At 40.3% G+C, this 22,335-nt stretch overlaps 2 protein-coding genes across 7 annotated transcripts in view; both read left to right on the forward strand.

Moving 5' to 3' along the window:
- Nucleotides 1–22,335, forward strand: part of AHCYL2 (adenosylhomocysteinase like 2) — a 187,523-nt gene that overhangs the window by 143,918 nt on the left and 21,270 nt on the right. For all 6 annotated transcript variants that reach the window (XM_025291505.2, XM_025291506.2, XM_025291507.2 and 3 more), the window contains exons 3-6: nt 4,703–4,846; nt 5,279–5,379; nt 13,743–13,845; nt 19,978–20,072. In XM_025291505.2, coding sequence (XP_025147290.1) covers nt 4,703–4,846; nt 5,279–5,379; nt 13,743–13,845; nt 19,978–20,072 — 443 coding nt within the window. The remainder of the gene's footprint in view (nt 1–4,702; nt 4,847–5,278; nt 5,380–13,742; nt 13,846–19,977; nt 20,073–22,335) is intronic.
- Nucleotides 14,830–17,971, forward strand: LOC123334794 (zinc finger protein 512). Its single transcript, XM_045166457.1, is given in 6 exon segments — nt 14,830–15,378; nt 15,380–15,536; nt 15,538–15,763; nt 15,766–15,870; nt 15,873–16,120; nt 16,122–17,971. Coding segments are annotated over 6 exon segments (1,359 nt in total). The 5' UTR covers nt 14,830–15,202; the 3' UTR covers nt 16,569–17,971.

The raw sequence follows: 22,335 nt of genomic DNA on the forward strand, positions 1-22,335 counted from the left end.
TTATCTCTTTTGTGGTGTTCTCTTCCCACCACTTAGAACTGTGTTTGACACATGAGAGGTGCTCAACAAACAAACACTGGGGAAGGGTGTCCAGAGACATTCTTATTATACTACTTGACATCCCTGTAAAGGAAATAGACCTCTGGTAAACTCCATGTATGTGAAAAGTTAGAAGAAGGTTTATGACATTTCAAAAAAAGGTACCTTCCTATCCAAAGTGCTTGTTTTGCTGAAGATACTTAAAGTCTTACTAAGGTTGTGGCCAATTCTCCCTTCCTAATGATCCTAATATTAAGTTTTATTTAGGAACGCCTTCCAGCCTTTTCAACTGGGTTCCTCCTGTGAAGTGCAGAACATAGAAAAGGATGGTTCATAACTAGTTCCTATCTAGATGTATAGGAGAGTAAAGTTTATTCATATATTCAATGGATGCTTCAAGACAGTAGGGCTTAATTCTAGTGGAACCCATGTTGAAAAGGGCTGTATTAGTCCTTGAAATTATTTTATAAAAAAACGACTTCTAAAAACTTTCTGTAAGCGCAAAACCCTTGTAAAAAAATGAATAGAAGCGACTTTTCTGGGAAGTCAAATGATTCTCGGTGATGTATTTCTGAAAAAGCTGTCTTTGCAGTGAGTTAATTGGTTAAGGATAAGGAAAGAGGACTAAAGTCCCTTAGTTCATAGTAACTGGTTCTTCTAAAGCTTGAAGTATTTTCAGATTTTTTCCAAATAACAAAGTTTTGTTGCTCTGTATTTTGGCTGCTAACCTGGTTTTTCAAATATTTCCAAAGTTATTCATCAGTGAAATCTGCAGCACATTGACACACAGGTCATTACTATTATTCAGTTACCAAGTGACTAGACTGGGCCCAGGAGGAACTGCCTGATTTAAAATAGTCTAATAGGACCAATTTGACCAGGAGTCTCTTCTTCTCTTGGCAGTAACCCACAATATCACAGCCGCTGGGGGGGAAGGCTTCATCAGCCTGAGCCATGGAACATATATATGCATGTTCCATGGGGTCAGTTGTGGATGAGTGATTCACCAAGTTATGTTTTGGTCCTAAGATATCATGAAACAGAACATCTCATGATAAAGTTATTTTGTACTTTGTATTACTTTTCCATCTAGAAACTGAACCCTTCTTTTGTGATTATCTCATTTATTCATAAGATTCTTCTGATAGGAATTAGGGGAAAGGGAGAGCATGGGAGAGAGAGGATGTGTTATACCTCCTATTTTGTGGTTGGATAAATTGAAAATGGGTCACTTAACCAATTAGAAGTGAAGTAAAAGCTTAGGTCTCAGACCTATACTTCACTAGGTTATTATCTTATCAGTTGTTCATTTTTAATTAAATTATGACCCTGGGCTTCAGAGTGTGCTGACAATTACAAATGCTTTAGAAGCTGTTTAAGGATATGTGTACATGTGTGTTGAATTTCTCTAAATTTTCCTAGGAAGAATTTTGAATGCTATCTCAACTATTTTCATGAATATGCTATTAAATATACTGACAGAAATGAGTTATAAATTCAAAAAATAAATGTTATGCTAGTTCAGGAATAATCTTTCCACTGTGTTTGCAAAAATAACCCTCTCTAAGTCCAGGTTTGTCGGCCATTTTGCTTGCATTCACATATTAGTACAGTCTAGACAACAAAGATCTGTATGAAGGGCTCTTTGAAAACAAATCCATTTTGGTTCAAAGAAAAAACAGTGGTTGAACTATAACCGGTTGACAACTGTTAAGAAAATACCATTTTTTTTTCTTTTAGAAAAGGAAATGGTATAATAATTTTTTTCTTTGAGTTGGAAAAATTTTGAGTACTTCTCTGAAAGAAGAATTTTGGAGGTTTTGTTGCTGTTTGGTTGACTTTTCCCACCTGGCTCATCCTTCAAAGCCAAAGAAGCATAGGAGAGGAGAGCTATCCTAGATAGAGTAGGACTGCACTCTCAACCTTTATTATCCCTGCCAGCCAACCACCTGCTGCTTGGGTAAATTGATAGATGATGGAGGTAGAAAAAAAGAAACTGCTGAATAATATTGTATGTATGTCATTCCTTTCCCATTCAAAATCCTAAAGCTAAGTAAGAACCCTGAAAGATTTTATATTTGTAGGCAATGGCACCCCACTCCAGTACTTTTGCCTAGAAAATCCCATGGACGGAGGAGCCTGGTAGGCTGCAGTCCATGGGGTCGCTAGAGTCGGACACGACTGAGTGACTTCACTTTCACTTTTCACTTTCATGCATTGGAGAAGGAAATGGCAACCCACTCCAGTGTTCTTGCCTGGAGAATCCCAGGGACGGGAAGCCTGGTGGGCTGCCGTCTATGGGGTCGCACAGAGTCGGACACAACTGAAGCGACTTAGCAGCAGCAGCAACAGCAGTGAATAAAAGCATAAAGAAGCCACCTGCCAGTGCAGGAGACAAAAGATATGCAAGTTTGATCTCTGGGTCAGGAAGATCCCTGGAGTAGGAAATGGCAACCCACTCAGTATTCTTGCCTGGAAAATTCCATGGACAGAGGAGCCTGGCAGGCAACAGTCCATGGGATTTCAAAGAGTCAGACACAACTGATCATGCACACACTAGAAAACTAGTGCTTTAAAAATATGTACAAAACCTAGTGATAATATCAAGTATCATTGACTGCATGCTGAATTACTTTATGCCAAGTATTGCAGTAGGCACTTTACTTACATTATTTTATTTAATCTTCTCAACAACTTGACTCTGACAAATCATGTCTGCCTATTATATAGTCTTTTTTATAGCACATATTGCAACCACATGGAAAGAAGAATTCTAAATAATTAATTCTGTAATTAGTTATTTCATGTCTGACTCACCTACTAGACTGAAAACCCTGTGAAAGCAAAGACAATCCATATCCATCTTGTATCTCCAGCACTTAGACTGTGGAGACACAGTAGATGCACAATAAAAATTGATTGAGTGCGTGACTGAATACATGAATGAATTAGCCACCAGATTTTTCACCTCCGCTTTATATACCCAGAACCAGAGCAAAGTTTCTCTGACTCCAGAACAAATAAAGAGCATAAAAATCATCATGGCTCTGGAAAAGGATTTGACATTTCAGGGTATTATGAATGTGAACACTTTCTTTCAAAAGCAACTTTTCTATACACTTGGATCAGGATTAGGATGGCTATATTTATCTTTCTTCTCTCAGGGGGCAGAAGCTTGGTTCCCTTAAGCTTCTAACTCATAAGCCATTTCTGAGTATTGATTGGTGAAACAGATGACTGCCCAGGGAACTGTCTCTGGGCTCTGTTGCCAAAGGTACTTTGAGCTCTTACTCCCTAGGAGGGAGAACCATAAACTTTTTGTACAGATTAGCTCCTTTCAAGAACAAAAATCCCTTTGGGGATTTACTAATTCTCTTACCTCCCCTGGTGCCCATGTTCATTCTTGTTGCTTTGTGTTAGGACTTTGCTCTAGGGCAGTTTTCCAGCTCCAAGAGAGACACTTGGGTCCCTGCTGCCCAAACATTATGTAGCACCATGCTTGATTAACTGGGCAAGGTCAGACTTGCCTTTTCCAGCCCTCCCAGAGATAGACCCTTTGCTAAGAAATCCTAGAAATGCCATAATCTCTGGATATAAGCAGATCAGGCAACCCTAGGAGCTCTGAACTTTTGCAGCTTTCTTCCCATAAAAGTGAAAGTACTTCTTATCTCATTGAGAAATGTATAATGCTTTATATTATATAGACAGTGCTTTATGTCCCCCCACCCCAAAACCTTGAGGACTACTTAGAAAGAAACAATCCTCGGGAACTTAAATGTAAATCAAAGAAAGAAATTACTTCAAATCATCCAGCCAATGATTAGTAACTACAGAATTCTATAAAGACTAAAAAGACCTCAAACATGGGAAGAGCAGCAGCTGCCTGTTAGCCATAGTCAGAAGTCTTAGACCTTCCACCCTCTAGTGTATATTGCTAAATGGCTTAGTCATTAGAGCATTTAATTACACTGAAGGAGGATTTATCTGCTTCTTTGGGAATCTCAGATGCCTAATGCTGGACCCACTAAGGCCAGCAAGAAGGGAGAGCATGCGGAATATTTCATTGTCAATGTCTAATTGGGTCTACAGGCACAGTTCAGCCTCATCAGAGCCAGTCTTGAAAAAGAAGGCTCTGTTTTGTCAGACAAGCACTTTTTGTGTGGTTCTTAATTATTTTCTCATGGGTTCCTTGTTTTCTAGGTCTTATCTGTTCAGCTACTGTACTAAAACACAAATTACATCAGTGTTTAAGCAGCAAACAGAGAAGGGTAGTCAGGATCCCATAAACCCATAGGTTAATCACCATCATCCTGAATTAAGGCTTTGAAGCTATTGCTACCATGGAATAGCCTCTTTCTTCATTTTCAAGAACCTGTGCATGTTCTGAAGATAAAGTTAGCCACAGTTTAAGTTCATGCTACCCAGGGGGAGTATCTTTGGCAACCTCTCTCAGCTTCCTTTTCTGACCTGTGGATAGCACTTTCCACAGGTGATGACTGTGGATAGGTGATGACTGAGACAGTTCCATAGTGCCACTTAAGTGCTTCCTAAACGTGTACATTTACAAGGTGCTGATTGCAAAAGAGCCTCAGTTCACTCCATGGTTTGGGGTTAGGGAGGAAGCCATTTTTTCCCCTGAAGGTATTTTATTCTGTCTTTCCAGCGGCTTCATATACAGATAGCTCTGATGATGAGACCTCTCCTAGAGACAAACAGCAAAAGAACTCTAAGGGGAACAGTGACTTCTGTGTCAAGAACATCAAACAGGCAGAGTTTGGACGAAGAGAAATTGAAATTGCTGAGCAAGGTAATGAAAGCAACCACCTTTTTCTTCTTGAGTTGCCTATGTCTTTTTGTCTATGTTAATTCCCTTTTACATCCTGGGGTCTAGTAGTTTGTGAAATGTCAGTGTGATTTTGAAGGAAACTTATAACAAAAGAGATACGAGTTCAGAAAACACCATAGAGAGGGAGTAAAGTCTAGTGGGTCTAGAAGGAACCCCCGTACAAAGAAGAGGGGAGAGACACTAGATGAGGGGACTGAGATACATGAATCAAACACTGGAGTATTTACCTCTGAAAATCCCTTATAACAGAAAAATCAGCGTCTTGATTCTTTGAGAGACCCAAAACTAGTATAACAGAGAACCTGATCGGGAAGGGTCTTATCTTAAGAGAATTACTCTTTGCCTCTCATCTCCCTTCTCTAATATTGCTGTGAATGTATTGGGTCTTTTCAGAAATGCCAGCACTGATGGCTTTGCGGAAGAGAGCTCAAGGAGAGAAACCTTTGGCCGGCGCCAAGATTGTGGGTTGCACACACATCACTGCTCAGACTGCTGTGAGTCCTTTTCCTTTCTCCAAGTAACAATAGTTAATAATAGCCACCAGCTATTGAGGGCTTGTGCCAAGCATTAGGTTAAAAGCTTAACGAGTGTTAGTTCATTAACCCTCATAATGGCCTTCTAAAAACACATATTCCTGTTTCCATTTTATAAATGAGGAAGCTGAGGCTCAGGGAGTTGAAGTAATTTGTCCAATGTTATACAGCTAGTAAACCACAGAATCAAGATTTAAACTTCAACATATCTGATTCCCATACTTTTTCTTTCTCCACTGTTCTCTACTGCTTGCCCCCGCCTTCCCTTTCAGTGTCATTTCTAGACGGCATCTCTGTGTAGGCTCCTTTCAGCTGCAAATAAGAGAAAACCTGATTCAACCTGGATTATGCATAAAGGAACTCATTACATTACATAGCTAGAAGTCCAGAGGCAAGGTGGGCTTCAGGGGAAGGCTCTCAGGGCTCCAGTTTCACCTGTCTGTGATTCTTCTGGAGCTGCCTTCTCTCTGTGCTCACTTTATCCTCAGGCTGCTAACAAGATGGTGACAGCTCTATAAGCCATCCCAGACGGACATGAAGAGGAAGGACCATTTCTTTCTCTCTCCCAAGAGCAAGGAAACCGCTCCCAGAGGTCCTCCAGAACACTCTGTCATGTCACTGAGCAGAACTGGATCACATGCTCATGCCCCACCAGTCCTGGAAGGGAACTGGGGTTACCATGATGGGTTTAGATCCATAATCTTTACCTTTATCAGATTAAATGAACCCCTTTTCATTAAAAAATAGCTTGCAGTGCCCCCATATTTCTTGAAATGAAATTCAGACATAACATAGCTAAGTACATGTTATAGTAAAAGATAAATGTAAAACCTTACTGAAATATGAAAGAAGAATAAAAAGAAAGTAACTTATAATAAAATAACATATTTCAATATGTAAGTGCTTGGGTACAAGTATAGTCAGATAATTGTACGTATAGCATTGTTTGAATGAGTGATATAAATGTATATAATAGAAATGTGTTTCTGGTTCCAGAGTATCAGAGCAATATTGCCAGATTATATAATTTTATGAAATTATAAACAACTTTTTGTAAAATTTCTGAATAACAACAATAAAAAGTATGTGTTTTCTCTTGATTTATACATTTGTTGCATTCTTGGGAAAACTCTTGCATTCTTATATTAAAATTACAGCCATACTTTTGTTGATATGTAAAGTGGAATAAAGTTCTAAATTCAGATCATTATAAATAGGTTTCTCACTCATGTGAACTTTTCATTGGCACATTTGAAAGTCGTACCAGATATGGCATGGTTTTTTTTTTTTTTGCTCTAGGAGACTGTCCTATACTTTCTTTTCTTTTTTAAAAAATATTTATTTATTTGTTTGATTGCAAGGGGTCTTAGTTATGGCACATGGGATCTTTAGTTGTAGCATGTGGAATCTAGTTCCTTGACCAGGGATCAAACCCTGGCCGCCTGCATCAGGAGCATGGAGTCTTAGACACTGGACCACCAGGGAAGTCCCTGTTCTACACTTTCAAAATGTCAAGATCCTTGGCCATACCCACTAAATGCCAGTAACACTCCCCTACCAATTATTGTGGCAACTAAAAATGCCCCCATAGTCTACCAAAGTTGCTTTGTTGAGAACCACTGACTTAGAGTCATCATCAAAGCTGTAATAATACGTATTAAGTTGCCTACCCTAATGAGACCACTACAGGAAATTAGTGTATTGAGAAGTTGTCTGGAATCTTTTATAGGATTTATAAGATCCAGATCACTTGTATGGCTAGATTAACTTCCAAAAGATTGTCTTCTAAGTGCAACACTTACATATTCACATTGCTTATTAAGAACAGCAGAGATTCCTCAAGACACAGACAGCTGCTGTTAGCATCTTCCCTATGAGACTTTTCTGGGTTACATGTTCTCTGAGGAAGAGTACCTTGGCGACCCAAAATTAGTATCATAAATTGAAAAGCTACTCTTTATGGAACTGTAGACTGATAAATGAAGGCAGAAACCATCTTGGAACTTTTTTGGGCTTCCCTGGTCAGGGATATGAGACTTCAGTGTAGTGACTTAAAATAGTAAGTGCTTCTGTCCTGTCTCATGTTGCTAAATTACAACTAGTTTCTTTTTTACCCCCTGGCTCACTGAATATTACCACTCTTCAAGGTTATTTTTTTTTTTCCTGAAAGGAGTAATGAAAATTAGTTTACCAATTTTATTATTTTCTTGTTCCCTCACCATATTTTTATTTATCCTTTAAAAAACAATTACAAAGGAATTTTGCTTTGTTTTATTTCTAATCTCTTAATTTTTTCTGATTACTAAGGTAGTTCTTGTTCATTTTACAATATTCAAGCATTGTATGTGTGTTAAGTCGCTTCTGTCACATCCAACTGTTCGTGACCCTATGGACTGTTGCCCACCAGGCTCCTCGTCCATGGGGATTCTCCAGGTGAGAATACTGGAGTGGGTTGCCATGCCTTTCTCCAGGGGATCTTCCCCACCCTGAATTGCAGGTGGATTCTTTACCGCTGAGCCACTGGGGAAGCCCATTCAAGCATTACCACAGTCTATAATGTAGAAAGACAGTCTCTTATAATCCTGTGCTCCAGAAATAACTATCATAGTTAACAGTTTCCTGTTCATGTTTCATTAAGACTTGGATCTACCTATATTTTTTAGGTATGTTTCCATAGTTCTTTCCAATCAGATTTCTTAGCTACTCTTTATAAACAGTAATGATTTAAAATCAAGTTGAACCAGCTTCTAACCTCTGTCCCCCCCTCACTTCCACCTGCTTGCACTTCTGCTTGAGCCCTGATAGCCAGCAAGCAGTCTTGACTCATAGTTCTTTAAATAGTTCTTATATTCTTGGCCCCAGTCACTTTTCTAGTTAATTTATATTGCTTTGTAGGTATGTTTCAGTATGATTCTTTTGTTTGACACACTCAGAAATCCTAGTTATAGGAATTCAGAAATTCTTTAAGGTGAAAAGCAAAACAGGAGAGAAAAAAATGGGATCAGATATTGAAAGGTAAGGAAATTAAGACAGTAGAGTAGTTCTGCTATTAACTTACTATATGACCTTAGATAAATTATGTGAGGATGTTTGCCTACATTAGTGGAGCTGTTTGCAAGTGTTCTTTTTTAAGTAGAGCATATTTCTAATTAGAGTTTTAATTTAGTATATAAATATTAGAAAATACAAATTTTTTAAAATGAAAATTATCAATACCCAAAGTTAACTACCATCAGGAAATTTAAAACTTTTTCACCAAACCTTTGTCCTTGTTGAAATAACTCTTAATCAAAGTAGTGAGATGGTACACTGCCTTCTTAAAAAGAAGCCTGTCTGCCTATCTCCATCTTACAGATTGAAGTGAAGGTAAGTCAGGATTAAATCAGTGGATTAAATTTATTATAATAATTTTTTAAATTGGAAATAAACATACTTATAGAAAAGTTGCAAATACAGTACCAGATAACTTTTTATTTTCTGAACCATTTGAGAGTAAGTTGCCAACCTGATGGTGCTTCCACAAAGACTTTAGTGTGTATTTTCTGTAAACAAGGACATTCTCCTCCTATACAACGAATACAACCATTCAAAATTTGGAAATTAACACTGATTCATAATTGCTGTCTAATCCTCAGGTCCCATTTGAGCTTCACTAATTGTCCAAATACTTTTTATAACCAAGGGATCTCATCCCTAGTTATATGTCTCATTTAATTGTCATCTCTCTTTAGTCTTCTTCAGTGCTGACAGTTGATCAGTCTTTGTTTGACTTTCATGACCTTGACACTTTGAAGATTATAGACAAGTTATTCTGCAGTATGTCCTTAATTCAGACTTTTATGATGCTTCTTCATTATTAGATTCAGGTTATGTACCTTTGGTAGGAAATGGTGCTGCCTTTTTTTTTTTTTTTCCACTTAATCCTATCAGTTGGCACTTGATCTCAATTTGTCCCATAACTGATGTTCATTTTGATCCCTTAATGGAGGTGGTGTCTGTCAGACTTTTCTATTGTAAAAGTTATTTTTCCCCCTTTGTAATTAATAAGTATTTTGTGAAGTAGATATAAGAAACTGTGTGAATATCCCATTCTTCATCAAGCTTTCCATTTATTTATTCAGTTTGGTTTTTTTTTTTTGGTATGGAGTCATTGTTTCCTGTTTTATTTAATGGATTATAATCCATTACTATCATTATTTATTATGATAAAAATTATTGAAATTTTGGCCAGAAGGAACCCCTTAAATCTTGCTTCTGTGCCTTGCCTTTTGACATATCCCTTTCATTCTTTGAACACTTCCTTGCTTCTGGTACATGAGGCTCTAAGCTCATCTTGTACGTTCCCTGTCCTATCCCTGGAATAAGCCTTTTCTCCATGGCGCGCTGGTTCCTTTTCCTTTAGTGCATCTGTACACTAGTGTGCTCTTTGCTACTGGAGTGTTAATAGTATTGTTCCTGGATCCTCTTTCATTAATTTTCAAAAATAATTACCCATTCAGTTTAGTTTAGTTCAGTCGCTCAGTCGTGTCCGACTCTTTGTGACCCCATGAATCGCAGTGCTTCATGCCTCCCTGTCCATCACCAACTCCCGGAGTTCACCCAGACTCATGTGCATCGAGTTGGTGATGCCATCCAGCCATCTCATCCTCTGTCATCCCCTTTTGCTCCTGCCCCCAATCCCTCCCAGCATCAGGGTCTTTTCCAGTGAGTCAACTCTTCGCATGAGGTGGCCAAACTATTGGAGTTTCAGCCTCAGCATCAGTCCTTCCAATGTTCACCCAGGACTCATCTCCTTTAGGATGGACTGGTTGGATCTCCTTGCAGTCCAAGGGACTTGCAAGAGTCTTCTCCAGAACCACAGTTCAAAAGCATCAATTCTTCAGTGCTCAGCTTTCTTCCCAGTCCAACTCTCACATCCATACATGACCAATGGAAAAACCATAGCCTTGACTAGACAGACCTTTGTTGGCAAAGTAATGTCTCTGCTTTTCAATATGCTATCTAGGTTGGTCATAACTTTCCTTCCAAGGAGTAAGCGTCTTTTAATTTCATGACTGCAGTCACTATCTGCAGTGATTTTGGAGCCCCCCCAAAAAAAGTCTGACACTGTTTCCACTGTTTCCCCATCTATTTCCCATGAAGTAATGGGACCAGATGCCGTGATCTTTGTTTTCTGAATGTTGAGCTTCAAGCCAACTTTTTCTCTCTCCTCTTTCACTTTCATCAAGAGGCTCTTTAGTTCTTCTTCACTTTCTGCCATAAGGGTGGTGTCATCTGCATATCTGAGGTTATTGATATTTCTCCCAGGCAATCTTGATTCCAGCTTGTGCTTCTTCCAGCCCAGGGTTTCTCATGATGTACTCTGCATATAAGTTAAATAAGCAGGGTGACAATATACAGCCTTGACGTACTCCTTTTCTTATTTGGAACCAGTCTGTTGTCTCATGTCCAGTTATAACTGGTGCTTCCTCACCTGCATATAGGTTTCTCAAGAGGCAGGTCAGGTGGTCTGGTATTCCCATCTGTTTCAGAATTTTCCACCGTTTATTGTGATCCACACTGTCAAAGGCTTTGGCATAGTCAACAAAGCAGAAATAGCTGTTTTTCTGGAACTCTCTTGCTTTTTCAATGATCCAGCGGATATTGGCAATTTGATCTCTAACTCTTCATATATATCTTTTGCCCTATTCTCTCCTCCTTCCAGAACTCCAGTTACATGTAAATTAGACCATTGATGGTATCCCATAGATCTTAGATACTCTCTTCAAAGATTTTTCTCCGACTGTTTTTTTCTTTCTCTATTTCAGTTTGCGGATTTCTATCAATCTATCTTCAAGCTCACTGATTCTATCCTTAGATATGCCCAGTTTGGTATGATAAGTCTAATGAAAGAATTCTTAAATCTGATACCTTAAAAAAAAATTCTAATGTTTCTATTTCACTTGTTTTTTATAGTTTCCATTTCTTTGCTGAAATTCTCTATCTGTTCATGGCTGTCCATCTGTTTCTCTCGACTGCTTCAACATAAATATAATAATCATATTTAAAGTTCCTGTCTGATCAAACATTAGCTTATCTCAGAGTCTGGTTCTCTTGAATACTTTCTTTCCTGACTTTGGGTTGGGTTTTTTCACTTTTTTGGTGTGTCTTGAACTTTTATATTGAATGGTAGTATGTTAGTTCCCATTATTGTCATGAACTCGTCTGGATTTCAATTCTTTTTTTTTTTTTTTTATTTTATTGTATTTTTAAACTTTACATAATTGTATTAGTTTTGCCAAATATCAAAATGAATCCGCCACAGGTATACATGTGTTCCCCATCCTGAACCCTCCTCCCTCCTCCTTCCCCATTCCATCCCTCTGGGTCGTCCCAGTGCACCAGCCCCAAGCATCCAGTATCGTGCATCGAACCTGGACTGGCAACTCGTTTCATACATGATATTTTACATGTTTCAATGCCATTCTCCCAAATCTTCTCACCCTCTCCCTCTCTCACAGAGTCCATAAGACTGTTCTATACATCAGTGTCTCTTTTGCTGTCTCGTACACAGGGTTATTGTTACCATCTTTCTAAATTCCAATTCTGTTCTGTACCGAAGGCTACAGATTCCTCCAAGCCAGAGGGCTCTCAGTGTTTCTGCTCCACCCTCAGGCTGTCAACTACTTCTGCACATGCTTGCCACAGGGGGGCTCTCTCTTCAAGTGCATGTCCCCCCACAGCAGAAGACTGTTTTCTGGACCTAGGCTCATAGTGAGAGCAATTGGGCTTCTTAAATTTTTCTGGTCCAATCTCAATCTTAGGCCAGCCTCTGTGAAAATGGGACTTTTTCAGTGTTCCTGCCACTCCTGTCAAATTTTTTCTTGTATCTGTGGTAGGTCTATAATCAAATACCACTGTCCTTCAAAGTCAGATTCCCTGGAGATTACCAGTCCCTTTGCCGGATCCCCACATTGGGAAATCTGGTGTGGCACCTAAAACCTTTACAACAGTGTGAGAACTTATTGGTATTATTGTTCTCCAGTTTGTGGGTCGCCCACCTGATGGGTATGGGATTTTTATTATTATTTTTTAATATAAATTTATTTATTTTAATTGGAGGCTAATTACTTTACAGTATTGTATTGGTTTTGCCATACATCAACATGAATCCGCCATGGGTGTACACGTGTTCCCCATCCTGAACCCCCCTCCCACCTCCCTCCCCAAACCATCCCTCTGGGTCATGGGATTTGATTTTAATGTGATTGTGTCCTTCCTACTGTCTCGTTGTGGCTTCTCCTTTGTCCTTGCACATGGGGTATCTTTTTTTGGTGGGTTCCAATGTTCTCCTATGGTAGGTCTTGAGCAGAGATATTTTCCTGTCCCTCCTGGAGAGGCAGTGATTTTTACTTTGTATCAGCATAGGGTCCTGGGCCCAAGAGGGTTTTCAGCTACTCCCCAAGGAGCATAGAGTTTTTGCTTCTACCCTCCCCCAGAAGCAATGGGTCTTTGTCTTGTCCCTCATGGCAGGCATAATTCCCGCTCTTCTTGCTACAGTTTAGGACTTTGGTTTCCTCTGAGAGAAGACTGGGAAAGTGCCCAGATTTCATGCTTATTGTCGAGCACAGGCAATCAGCTCCCTGCCCCCAGTCTCCTTTGTGAGCTCTGGTTGGAAGCCCCTAGAAAAGCCCTTTCACGTGAGTATGAAATCTCATTGTGGCTCAGGCCACCAGAAGTTCCAAACTGACATATTGATACTTTCCCACACTCAGTCTTTACTAATTCATTAAAATTTTAGTTAATTTTTTCTTACTCTGTTGTATGACAGCCACCTCTTCCTCCTGCACTCTGACAAGGATGAAACTGTGTTCCCTCTCTCCCTAAAGGGATTTGGCGCTCTCTGGAGTTCATTGGTTGCATTATGACCTTGGCTCTTTGATAGGCTCAAGAAACGTTATGGTTTTGTAGATTATGCAGCTTTTTCTTGTTTTTAGAGCGGAAGCTTCTCTTTCGGCTTTCTACATCGTAAAGAGAAGCAGAATTATAAATTGGTGGTTTTTGAAAAGATGTGTGGCTCTGAAATCCTTGGTTTAATTGAATCTTATTGGGAGGACCAGTAGGTTAAATGAGTAAAAGCATACAGCTCAGTGGGAGCCTTCCTCATGCCTACCCTCAACCCCTGCCCCATTCTCAAAGTGCTGAAGTTTCTGCAAAGCACACATTGAAAATCATTGGTGTTAGTTATTCCTAATGTACTTTCTCATTGTCAAATATATAAACTTAATTCCTTGACCAGCTGTTTGGCCCGTGCTTGCTCATCTCCTGCTTTCTCTTTAATACAGGTGCTTATGGAAACTCTGGGAGCTCTGGGAGCACAGTGCCGATGGGCTGCCTGCAACATCTATTCCACCCTCAATGAAGTGGCTGCTGCTCTAGCAGAAAGTGGTAAGACCTTTTGCACATTCTTTGTCTCTGGCTAAAGGTTTCAAAAAGTTCCATTGTTTTGATGTAAATCTGGAAGGAAAGTTGACATTTAAAGTTGTCTTGGAAGAAATATTCATTTTTTTAAAATGAAGTATAGTTGATTTACAATATTGTATTAGTTTCAGGTACACAGTAAAGTGTGTGTACACACATATGCACACATATGTATTCTTTTTTCAGTTCTTTTTCACTATAGGTTATTATGAGACGCTGAATGTATTTTCTTATGCTATATAGTAAATCCTTGTTGTTTATCTAATATATATATATGATAGTGTGTATCTGTTAATCCCATACTCCTAATTTGTCTGTCTTGCACCTTCCCCTTTGGTAGCCATAAGTTGTGTTCTATGTCTGTGAGTCTTTCCATTTGGTAAATAAGTTCATGTATACTGTTTTTTAGATTCCACATATAAGTGATATTATTTAATATTTTAATTTACTTAGTATGATAATCTCAAGGTCCATCCATGTTGCTGCAAATGGCATTATTTCATTCTTTTTCAAGGCTCAGAAATATTCTATTATATATATATATATATACACACACACACACACACACACACACACACATACATACACACACACACCACATCTTCTTTATCCCTTCATCTGTTGATGAACACTTAGACTGTTTCCATGTTTTGGTGGGTCCCTATTCTTGATGAGATTTCTCTCTTTCTGAACTTCTTTTTGTTAAATATGATCAAGGTAACTGTATTGCTTTACAGTCACAAATATCTTCTTATGTCTGATATTCCATTATTAGTTAATGCTTTGCCTTGCCTTGCTAATATTAGAGCACCAGTGAACACATTCACTGTCTAAGGTCATATGGGGTTTCCCTTGTGGCTCAGCTGGTAAAGTATCTGCCTGCAATGCAGGAGACCTGGGTTTGATCCCTGGGTTGGGAAGATCCCCTGGAGAAAGGAACAGCTACCCATTCCAGTATTCTGGCCTAGAGAATTCCATGGACTGTATAGTCCATGGGGTTGCAAAGACTCGGACACGACTGAGCGACTTTCACTTTCCAGGTCATATGGATTAGAAAAGAAAATGCTTCAGATATAATTTTGTGGTCCTACTGGTTTTTCAGCAGTGTGCTGTGATTTAATGTTTGGTGCTTCTGCTTTAGCACTAAACAAGACTTGACCTGGCAGACTAATATTTGAACACAACAGCCACTGACACTTGAAGGACAAAAGAAACAGAAAGGGCTCGCGGCCCCGACTCCACATCTGGGAGTGGAGAGAAAAGCGGAAGTGGCATTGTCTGGCTGGAGCCCTTGGGTCAGTTTGTTAGGCGAGGAGAGGGAGTGATGTCTTCCAGACTCCGTGCAGTGCTCGCTACCCCGGGACCCACACCCTTTAAGCAGCAGAGAAGCACGAGGATCACGGAAGCTAAGAATAGCAGAACCCAATGCTCCATAAAGGATAATAGTTTCCAGTACACTATCCCTCATGATGACTCCTTAAGCAGTTCATCATCTGCTTCGTGAACCAGGGAGTGATTTTCTAGCATCCTTCCGAAAATCTACCTACTGGGTGAAGATGAGAAGGATCAGGTCAGCTGCTGCTTCCCATGTAGAAGGGTCAGATGGAATATCAACCAAAGGAAAAAGGAAACCCAGGCAGGAAGAAGATGAAGACTATCAGAGAATTTCCACAGAAGAAGCATAAGCTTTATGGGAGGAAGCAGCAGCCTAAAGCTCAGCCTAATCCCAAAGCCCAGACTCACCGTATTTGGAAGGAACCACCAGCTTATGCAGCAGGCAGTTTAGAGGAGCAGTGGTACTTAGAAATTGTGGATGAAGGCAGTGTCTCCTGTCCTACCTGCCAGGCAGTAGGGAGAAAGACCATAGAGGGCTTAAAGAAACACAGGGAAACTGCAAACAGGAAATGTTTACCTGTCATCATTGTGGGAAATAGCTTCTTTCACTAGCAGAGATGAAGTATCATGTCATGGCAAATCATAATAGCTTCCCCATTTTAAGGCTGGAGATGAAATAGATGAGCCAAGTGAGAGGGAACGTCTCTGAACAGTTCTCAAGAAACTGGGAAAGCTGAGATGCATGCATGAGAGTTGCTCTAGTAGCTTCACCAGCATCGTGGGATATCTGTACCATGTGAGAAAATGTGGCAAAGGGGCTGCTGAGCTGGAGAAGATGACCCTGAAATGTCACCACTGTGGAAAGCTGTATAGATTGAAGACTGGACTCGTATATCACTTGTATATAAGAGCATAGTCCTATATTCTTCTTTCCAGAGTCAGGACAGCCAGAGTGCTTGAAGGACATGAGCTTGGAGTCAAAGAGTGGAGACCGAGTTCAGAGGCAGATAGCTGTATACCACCTGCAGGAACTGGCTTCTGATGAACTGGCCAAGGAATGGCCTGAGAGAAAGGTGCTTCAGGATCTGGTACCTGATGATTGGAAGTTAAAATATACTTGTCCTGGGCTACTGACCTTCAGCCAAGAAGCACTACACAAATAGAAGTCAGATATCAAAAAGTACCATCGCATTCAGTGTCCTAACCAGGGTTGTGAGGCTGTCTACAGTAGTGCATCTGGTCTTAAAGCTCTCCTGGGCTCTTCTTGTACTTTGGGAACGTTTGTGGCTGGAAAATACAAGTGTCTTCTCTGTCAGAAAATGGAAATGGCAACCCACTGCAGTACTCTTGCCTGAAAAATCCCATGGACAGAGAAGCCTGGTAGACTACAGTCCATGGGATCGCAAGGAGTCAGACACGACTGAGCGACTTCACTTCACTTCACTTCACTTCTCTGTCAGAAAGAATTTGTGTCAGAGAGTGGTGTCAGGTATCACGTCAACTCTGTCCACTCTGAGGATTGGTTTGTTGTCAACCCGACAACAACCGAAAGCTTTGAGAAGCTGGTGAAGATAAAACAGCAACAGCAAGAAAAAGAGAAGCAGATGTGGTAGCCCAGGAGCCGATGGTTTCTAAGGTGGCGGCAGCAGCCCGGCATTGAGCTTCCTGAGACAGAGCCGAGTCTTAGAGTAGGGAAGGATCAGAGGAGGAATCATGAGGTACTGCTAGTGGCGACACCCTGTAGAGATGTACATACTGTAGACAACCAGAGCAGAAGCCAGTGCCAACACAGTGCCAGAAAATCAAGTCCCCAAAGACGAGTCATAAATGAGGAAAGAAATAGGCAGTCAGTGTGAAAGCACTCCTGGGAGAGTAGATGGAAGGCTGTCGTCACAGGGACCTGTGTGGAGAGGCCTGAGTCACGGGAGCCGAGTAAAGAGAAGTTTACTATTTCAGCTGTTTGTGTAAGGCTGTGACACTCTCAGCTCCTTCCTCCTGTGTAAATTTCACTGTTTCTTCTACTGATTCTTGTGAACCCTCCACCACCCCCACCCCCATCTTCTTTTTGGTAGATTTTCCTGATATTCTCACTGGAGTCCCCCTATTTTCTCTTCTCTTGCCCAAAGAGCTCCCCCTTAAGGTCCACTGTAGGCCCTCTTGCCCTGTACAAGACTAAGAAACTTGTTCGATTAGCCTTTCCATACTGGGCTATAGAATGTTCTTGGAAGTGATTCCGTAGTTACTCCATCATCTATCTTATAAAATGATTCCAAACTAACTTTTTTTTTCACTTTTCCAGTTGAGCTTTTTTCCAGAACGGTTTTACAAAGCTGATTTTAAATCCAGTACATCTCCACATGTGAACAGCTCCATCCCTCAGCCCACAGACCAAAGAACCTAAGCAACTGCTCAGCTTTGAGTGTGGTGTCAACGAGGCTTTTAGTAGTGTTAGTCACTCAGTCCTGTCCAACTCTTTGCAACCCCATAGACTGTAGTCTGCCAGGCTCCTCTGTCCATGGGATTCTCCAGGCAAGAATACTGGAGTGGATTGCCATTCCCTTCTCCACAAACTAACTTTTCAAAACCATACCAACTGATGATTTTGTATTTGTGATATAACAAGCCTAGAACCTAGAATTGTTGTCACTCCTTTAATAAGGTTCCCCTGTCTGCCTGGGTGACAGAATTTATGGAGGCTGTTGTCTCATTATGGTTTTAGGATTGAAAGTGAGAAAATACTTAGAATAATAAAGCTAGACCCGCTGGACACAAGTTTTCCTGGGAAATACTTTGTCCCAGGTGGCAGTTGGTAACCAGACCCACAGGCATGATGTACAGCCTTAGGAGAAATATGTCTCACATAAAATGACTGGAAAGAAGAAAGCAGCACAAATAAATACCACCTCAGATCAACTTTCCTGCAGTTTATCTTGTTCCTACGGTTTTGAGGATTGAGAAGTAATACCCTTTTGCCTCTGATATTTGACAGAGAACCCTAATATTGCTGGTAGTGCCATGAAGATTGGTAGCCAAGTGTACATACCTTCTCCCCTGGACTTGACCTGATCGTTAGTCTGCACTCTTAAGTTCTCGTATCTCCTTTTAGCCAAGGTCTGTCTCTCTGCATTTTCTGAGAATGTTGTCCTCTACCCTCTTTTTTAGACATTGTGTTTTGTCTTCTTTATAACCTGACACTTTGACACCAGCTGTAGATATTTATCTGGAGTTGGAAAGAAGAGTTCTTTTTCTGAACCTCTTGCCTAGCCTATAGTATCTGTTAGGCTGTTTCTCCTTCAGGATGGCTTTTCCTAGAGCATTGATTAGAGCAGCTCTGTTGTTGTATTTCTGAATTCTCTTCCCCTTTTCCATAAATATTGGTCTTCTATATTATTGCCAATTTTTGTGGCTTACACCACATTAAAAGCCAGAGACCCTTAATCCTGATGTGGACTAATACTGCCTTTTCAAAATCTACAAGGCTATTACCACTATTAAGTGTTCTCTGTGCTCCTCCATATAGCCTTAAAATGTGGGCTTTTGTGAAGACCACTTTGAAACACAGGAGCGTTGAAACCTGGTTGGGATACTGCCAGAATGGGTAGTTTTGAAACAAAGGAAGGACATGGTCTATCCACTCGACATTGTCATTGGCAGTTGCTCCCTTAAAGCCCTTTCCATTCATAAGGATTGTCAGGGAGGAAAATGGAGACGCTCTGTTAATTTCTGGTGAGTAAGATTTGGGGAGTGTTTGCCAATGGCAAGAAAAATAAATGACTGTGTCAGAAAAAAAGAGATAGAGAAATTTGGACTTTGCCGGTTTCTTGCACTCCCTCTCTGACAGCACAACACAGATCAGGGTACAAAAATTTGCTTCAGAGCTCTTGAGAAATTCTGGGAAAGTTCTATAGTGCATGTATATCTCTCCTTTTGCAAACACTGTCAACATTTTATTTGTTCTTTCATTTACATTCATTCATTTGTAAGATTTTTATTAATGTGTAAATTATGTATAGAAAGTGCACATATATAAATATGTAGTTCAATTAATTGTACATACACATTCATTTTTTTTCCAACAAATGCTTATTGACTGACTCTAAGGGCAAATAAGAGAGTCTTTGCACTCAGAACCTTATATTGTAGTTGAGGAGAAAAGACACATGTACAAACAATGATAATACAAGGACATATATGATAATGCCACAACAGATCATACGTCCACATTCAGTGTACCAGCAAGGGGCTAATAAAAGATCAGATTCCATGAGAGATCACTTACAGCTGAGTTAATAAGGCTTCATTAGGAACATGCCACTTAATTGGCCAGTGAAGTGTAGCAACATTTGAACAGAGGAAGAAGAGTGTAAGAGTTTTCCTGATGAAGAAGGTGGAATGACTAAGGTAGAGAAGCAAAGAAAGATCAAAATGTAGTTGGGAAATGGTGGGAATTCTAGTTGGACTAGATGAAAAAGTACATATTTCTAGTTTCCTCTTTTTTGCCTTTAGTCATATTTTTAGCATCCCTCATACTCTTGGCCCTTTTGTTTGTCCTCTTTGGTCTAACAAGAATAAAACGACCATCAAAGACGAAGGAATGGATAAAGGGGGCTGAAGACAATATTTAATCAGTGAAGAACGTCAGCCTAAGAAGTACAGCAAAACAAGTTTGGAACTGGGGAAAACTAGCATCTCATCTTCTTGCCAAAACTGAGGGTCAGCCCTTTTTTCAGGCTTTAATGGTTTCTCTTTGTTCTTGTTTCTCAGGGTTTCCTGTGTTTGCCTGGAAAGGAGAGTCAGAAGATGACTTCTGGTGGTGCATTGACAGATGTGTGAATGTGGAGGGCTGGCAGCCAAACATGGTGTGTTAGGTTTCTGTTAGCACAGTTCATTGGGACCTGGGGGTACGGGGAGGGAGGATGTGGCCTGGGAGAGGGTTTCCCAACAGGAAGGAAGATGTTTCCTTTTTCATCTGATGCACCTGGACTTCCAGCAGAACTAGATGCTTATGCTTAGGACATCCCAAGAATATTAAACCTCTTTATAGCCTCAAAGTGCTTATAATTGTCAGTGCTGATCTTAGAAATGCTCATATTCATCAGCAGCGTTAAAATACTACTCCGGGTTCACACATGACTGGTTAAAAAGTAAGATGAATGAGTTACTATCCCCTAACACTGCTCACCAGCACCTCCCCCAACACACACAGCTCCTGTGGTATTTCTCTCTAGAATCACTTGCTAAATTTATAGTAAACCTGAAGGGATCCAAGTTCAAATTTCTTCTTTATTCATTTCTCACCTTAGGAAGTTGGGGCTTTTAATTTTTGCTTAGTTTTTATTTTTGTTTCACTTTTTTTAAAAGTGCTTGAAGTCTGATAGCATATTAGATTCATAGGGGAAGCACAAAGCTGCACAAGTACGATATACTCCTACTTTGCAAACCTTTCTGGATAGGAGTGAGAGGAGAAATTAAGGAAATCAACTAAAAACAAGAATCCTTGAAGCTCTAGTCCAACTATTACTTGCTGCTAAAGACTGCAGAGCAGGCTTTACCTGGGAGACAGAAGGAGAAGCAGCCTGTCTTTCTAGATTCTGTGATGCAGGTCATAATGCACCAAGAGTTGATTTGAGGAAAGCTGGGTTAAAACCTTTGTATCCTCAAAGGGAGGGAGGAGTTGGCTGCACAATGAGTCAGCTCATTCCAGCACAACAGAGTGTGACTGACAGAGGTTCTACTGGGAATAAAATATTAATTGTATAGTCACGAACATAGGGAGGACAGGGCATTGTACATAGCAAGCATTTACAGATTGTAGATCAGCACAAACTGCTGGAAAGGTTGACAAAGTGAGTAAGACAAGAATAAGAACTGTGACCCCAGAAAACAGTACCCATAATCTTTTTGGATCCTGTAAAGATCTAGTACTTTTACTTGCTCGCTAACCTCAGGAAGATTCCTGGGTGACAAGAATTTTCTGCAGTAGAATGACAGGCTGATAATTATAGGCTTTATTCATTAAATAAATATTAGGGATAGCAACCACCTGCCTGTATTCAAAATCTTTGTTAAGAGGAAAAAGTGGATGAGAATAGTTATTCTAAGATACTGTCTTTCCTGTATAGCATGTTTTGTATGCTAGGGATCAGAGGCTGCAAGGAAAAATGCCATGAGAGATTTCATACATGTAAAAAGGGAGAGAGAAATGCAGAGGACACTTTCTGTTCCTTAGGGACTCTGTTCTGAGGGTTTCTACCACAAGAGAAATGGAGCACTGACTTACAGTATGGAGCAAGTGTAAGAGTGAGTCCAGCCTTGGATCTCTACTCCCAAATAAGGTTTGGTGGAATCAGAGAAAATAGATTAACAGCAGGAGCAGAATTGGGAATTCCCTGGCGGTCCAGTGGTTAGGACTCCATATTCTCACTGCCAAGGGTCTGGGTTCAGTCCCTGATCAGGGAACTAGGATTCCACAAGCTAAGTGGTGCGGCCCAAAACAAAACAAAAAAACAAGGGCAGAAGCAAAAAAGAGGTCAGGTATTAGACACAAGGTTGGAGATTGTGTGTAGGCAGGGATCCAGGATGGCGCCTTTGACACTTGTAGTGGAGTTAACTGATGGAGCTGCAAAATGGGCATGTGCCAGCAGAGGGCAGCTCAGTCCTGTGGGTCTTTCTGGGAGAGTGGATGTGACAATTTGGAAAGTCCTGCCAAGCATTTCTGACAGCTAGGTAAAGGGCTGAAATGCCACAGCCTACTGCCTAATCGTATTCTAAGCTGATCTTTCTTTAGCTTATTTATAATTCAGAAACTTTCCTCTGCTGATGAAAGCTCCAGTGGGCACAGCTTTGTGTTTGTCTTTAATCCCAACCTGAAATAGTGATGAGCTGTTCAGAGGCATGCTTGCACACCTACATGCTGCACAGTTCCCTAGTTATTTTTAATTTGGTTTATAGAGAGTGTGAGGTTGTGCTAGGCAAAACCCTACAGTGCTGCCTGAGCTTTTTGGGTAGGAGAATGCCTGTACTTTGGGAGAAGTAAAGGGCTAACAAATACAGTTTTATAAGCCATTGTTCTGGGAGAGAGACTAATTATCTGGTTTTACTAAGCTTTCACTGATTATATTC

Source organism: Bubalus bubalis, chromosome 8 (assembly GCF_019923935.1).
Source record: "Bubalus bubalis isolate 160015118507 breed Murrah chromosome 8, NDDB_SH_1, whole genome shotgun sequence".
Classification (NCBI taxonomy): Eukaryota; Metazoa; Chordata; class Mammalia; order Artiodactyla; family Bovidae; genus Bubalus; species Bubalus bubalis.